At 42.8% G+C, this 4722-nt stretch overlaps 1 protein-coding gene across 1 annotated transcript; it reads right to left on the bottom strand.

The window, feature by feature from the left end:
- Nucleotides 1-107: 107 nt before the first annotated feature.
- LOC118326986 (mitogen-activated protein kinase kinase kinase kinase 3-like) lies at nt 108-3445 on the bottom strand. The gene is made up of 7 exons (XM_035660151.1): nt 3398-3445; nt 2715-2837; nt 2003-2180; nt 1800-1892; nt 1621-1691; nt 1485-1540; nt 108-1401 (listed from the first exon to the last, which is right to left on the bottom strand). The coding sequence occupies exons 1-7, from the start codon at nt 3443-3445 to the stop codon at nt 1314-1316; spliced, it is 657 nt and encodes a 218-aa protein (XP_035516044.1). The 3' UTR covers nt 108-1313.
- Between the last annotated feature and the right edge of the window lie 1277 nt (nt 3446-4722).

Below are 4722 nucleotides of genomic sequence, written 5' to 3'. Positions count from 1 at the left end.
TATTTAAAAAGTGTCCTGAGATAACTTCTGTTATGAATTGGCGCTAAACAAATAAAATTGAATTGAATTGAATTGAACTGAATTAATATAAAGATTGACACGAGCACTGATCAGAGTAAAAAAGAGGTTTTAATTTACAGTGTTTGCACATCAGCATAAAAAAGATTGAATAAATGTAAAATTTAAAAGCAGCTTTAATATTCAGACGGACAGGATGTTTATCTGCTCCGTAGTCAGAGCTCAGTAACTGATAATAATCAATACATACACAACAGACGTTGCCTTCATCACTCCTGCCTCCTGCTGGTGGACTCGGGTCCTGGCATCCCAGAGCTGAGTCAGTTAGGTTAGTTGCGTGGCTGACTGAGCTAACGGCAGTTAGCGGTTGGCTACTTATCAATCTATCCATCAGGAAACTCTAAAATATCATTAAAAATACCAGAAAATACCTAAACATGACTTACTGTGTAAAACTTCAGATCATCCCATTGTCTCGGCTGCTTCACTGAACCATGACAGCAGCGTCACAGACTGGATCCAACAAATACTCTCATACTGTACATTTACAGTATAAACATACTACTCATTACCCATTACTCATCATAAAACTCTGTACAGACTTCGAGTTCTGATGAACTTTATTGATTATAATAATGTTTCAGTAACTGGATCCACCAGTGGTCCACAGTCAGGCCTTTTCCACCAACAGGGAACCGCTCCGTTCTGGTTCACCCCCCAGTTGTGAACCACATTATTACCAAAAATGAACTGTTTCGGAACCACAAAAGTTTACCAAAGTGGATGCGTCACATTCTACTGGTCATTGTGCAGTGCCCCCTCTTGATCCGATTACACTGGTTCCACGTGTGCTGGTTCACTAGATAGCACCATAGTTCCAAGAATCCTGAACAGAACCGGTTTTTAGTGGAGAAGAGAATTTGGTGGAAAAACACTGAGAGCTGGACTCTGGTTCTTGACCTGTTTCTTGGGCCAAACCTGCTGTGGGTCCAGTTTGGAATGACTGGCAGGGTCTAAACTTGTTAACTTGGTGTCGGACACTACTCCTGTCAACTGTAATGCATGGTAGTAGCTGGCACCATTGTTCGTTGACTACATTTACAGTTGAATTGTGGGATAATTTGAGTCGTGGACAATACAGGACCTGGTTTGGTCCTTGTTCTTCAGAAATGTGATGGTAAGATGGCAGAACCACAGTCGTACAATACCAGACTGAAGCACTCCAGATTTATAACTTCATTTGAACTGGTTTGTTTCTGGATTGTTCCTGGTTTGGTCCTGGTTTGGTCCTGGTTTTAGTAGCTGTTTTCGTGTCCAGCGAGTATGTACAGGTTACTGTGTTCAGTCGGGTTATCTGTCGCTCTGCTCTCCAGAACCACCACCCTGCAGACAGACAGACAGACAGGTAAGATGACAGACTGTTCACCCGTCTGTTTATCTGTGTTTATACCAGACAGGTGTCTCACCTGTCAGAGCCAAGCAGGCGGAACATCCTGCTGTTGTCACTGATCTCTTGAGTGATCTACAGAACAGAATAAAACAGATGTTATGACACAGCAGTGAGGTGGGTGGGTTCCCGCTCTCTGATTGGATGATTATTACCTCGTTTGATCTGAAACTCCGCCCCTGCATGCCATGTCTCCAGAAGGCCAAAACACTGTCCTGTAAACACACTGAGAAAAAGGAGGAGTCAACACACCTGGAGTCAGATGTCTGAGGGTTTTTTTGAAGATTTTGAGTGCATGTATGAGGTTGTTTATAGCACATTTAAAGTGGTGTACCAATCGCCTCGATCTGGAAGTTGAAGGTGAGCTCAGCTGACAGCTTCTTGCTGGACTTCAGTTTCCCCTGAAGGTTTACGATCTTTATACAACCTACAGGAAGTAGAAAGTACAAACACAGCTCAGGTTATCAAAATTAAACTTCTATTATTAGAATAATTAAATATTATTTATATTAAAAAAAAACAATATCATTAACTTACGGTCCAGACAGACCAGGACAGTGTCTCTCTCCAGCTGAGTGATATGGATGACACAACTCTGAGGGCTTTCTGCAGAGACAAAAAGCTGCTGCTGATTAACTGTTAGCAACTTTGTTACAGATATACCTGTGTGGTGAATGAAAATGTTGGATGGGTAGTAAATATATATATAGAGGGTTTAGGGGGGTTGTGTTTTTATGGTAGGGGATGACTGGTGAGCAGTTGATCACAGTCATAGGGTCAGCTTACAGGACCATTGTGTGAGAGACCTCAAACCCATATGTGGACTTCACATTAGTAATATAAATAGGACAACAGGTGTGTTCCCTGTTTAAAGGGATAGCATTCTGGAAGTATAGAGAGAACGTCTATGCTGTGGTCTTCTCTCCATGCTGCATGAGTAAAGGAATTTGATTCATCACACTGGGTTTGTAATTCTTCAGAGAACTAGCAACTCTCCAGATTATGGAAGAATTTTCCCCTCCAGAAGTCAGGGGGACGTTGTACCTGTGTTTGGAGGGAGTTTGTACTTTGTGGTTTGGAGGAGTTGTACCTGTGTATTTGGAGGGTTGTACTTGTGGTTTGGAGGGAGTTTGTACTTGAGTCAGGGGGAGTTTTGTACCCCTGTATTAGAGGAGCTGTACCTGAGTCAGGGGGAGTTTTAACCTTGAGTCCAGGGGGGAATTTTTACCTGTGTTTGGGAGGAGTTTACCTGAGGTCCAGGGGGTTTGTAACCCTGTTTGTTGGGCAGGAGTTGTACCCTTGACAGGAAGAGTTGGTACCTGTGTTGGCCGGAGTTGTACCTGAAAGCCCGGGAAGAGTTTGTACCTGTAATCTTTGGGGGGGTAGGACAGGAAGAAAGTTGGTGAGGGTCTGGAACTGAAAAAGGCTGGGTTTGGGTTCATTTCCTTTTGTTCAGGCAACACAAACCAAGGGGGTAAGGGCTAGGCCTCCTGGGACCGACCCAGCAAGCATCGAAAACCTCCCAGCAGGACACGGAGGCTGGAAATCCACCAATTCTGGTTGGTGGACCAGACAACCCATGAAACAGATATCAACGTGGTCCTGGATTCTCACCAGTCTGTACAATCCATACTGATCCATCAGAGCTGCAGGGTCAGTCTACTGGGGCTGCATGTTTGTATATATATAATACGCTCAAGGTATTTAATGCGGAGTTTTGTGCTGGTTAGGCCCCTGGGGATGAGGGATCAAAGAACAAAATACTGTTGTATGACCTTTTCCCCCCACTTAAACTGGCCCGTCCAAACTGGGAAGTGAACCATTTTGAGGCATCATGCTGGCTACAGAAATACCAACTTCCTTTTACAATCTGATTTCTGCTGTTTGTGTAAGGTCTTTAAAGGTCAGTAGCCCAGATGTTCTTCTACTCACCTCCTCCAGTCTCCCTCTTTGAGGAATCTGAGGTTGGTTTCCTAGCATGATGGGACATTTAATTTCCTGCCAGTGTCTTTCCCTGGTCCTGCCCCTAGAGCCTTCTTAGGAAGGATCCCTGATCAGCATGCTGAACAACCTCAACCTGACTCCTTTCCAATTATGAAGGAGCAGCATTCTCCCTCTGAGCTCTTGTCCTGTCTCTTAAGTGTTCTTGTGGCACTTGGAATGGTTTCCCCATCGTGTAGAAAAACGTAGTATGCTGTTCTTTTTCTTTTTTTTTTTTTACCTTCCAACCCCAAAAACAGCCATTCGAAAAAACCCTTTTTTTTTTTTTTTTTTTTTCCTTTTTTCTTTTTTTTTTGCTGGGCCCACTTTCTTTTTTTGGGGGCATTTTTCCCCACCCCCCCAAAAAAACTTTTATCTTTTCCCCCTAGCAGGAAAAACACCCAACACTTGAAAAAATTTTTTGGGGGGGGGGGGAAGGGGCACTTCCCCGGGCCCCCCAAGGGGGGGGGGGGGGTTTACTTTTTTTTTTTTTTTTTTTTTTTTTTTTTCTTTTTTTAAATTTGTTTTGACTTTTTTTTTCTTTCTTCTTTTTACTTTTTCCAAACAAAAAACAAAAAAAACCAAAACGGGGGGAGGGGAAAAAGGGGAAAAAAGGGGAAAAAAAAAAGGGAGGAAGAGAAAAATTAGGGTTTTTTTTTTTTTTCCCATTAAAAAAGGGGGGTTTTTTTTTTTTTACCCCCTGGGGGGCCCCCCGGAAAGCCCCCTTTTTTTTTTTTTTTCCAAATTCCCAGGGTTTTTTTTGGTTTTTTTTTGGGGGTTTTTCCCCTGGCTTTTTTTTTTGGGGGGGGAGGGGGTGGGGGGTTTTTTTTGGAGAATTTTCCCCCAAAAATTGGGCCCCCCCCCCCCAAGAAAAAAAGGGTTTTTTTTTCAAAAAAAATTGGGCCCCCCCCTTTTTTTGGGGGGTTTGGGGGGAAAAAGGGGGTTTTAAAAGGGAAAAAAAAACCAGGCAAAAACTTTTTTTAACCGGGTTGGGTTTTTTCCCTTTTTTTAAAAAAAAATAACCACCTGGGGGAGGAAAACCCATTTCCAAAAAAGGTTTGCCAAAAAAACAAAAAAAGGGGGAAACCCACCCTTTTTTTAAAAAAAGGAAAAAGGGCCAAAAAAAAAAGGGAAAAACAAAAAAGGGAAAAGCCCCTTCCCAAAAAGAAGGGAAGGAAAAAAAAAAAAAACACCCCTGGCCCCCCCTTTTTTTTTGGGCTCCCTTTTTTCAAAAAATTAATTTGGGGGAAAAGGGGGGGGGTAAGTTTCCCCCAGTT

This window comes from Morone saxatilis, unplaced genomic scaffold (genome assembly GCF_004916995.1).
Source record: "Morone saxatilis isolate NCDOM2014 unplaced genomic scaffold, NCSU_SB_2.0 Contig17, whole genome shotgun sequence".
NCBI lineage: Eukaryota > Metazoa > Chordata > Actinopteri > Moronidae > Morone > Morone saxatilis.
The sequence above is the reverse complement of the archived record's forward strand: the minus strand, read 5'-3'. Positions and strand labels throughout refer to the sequence as shown.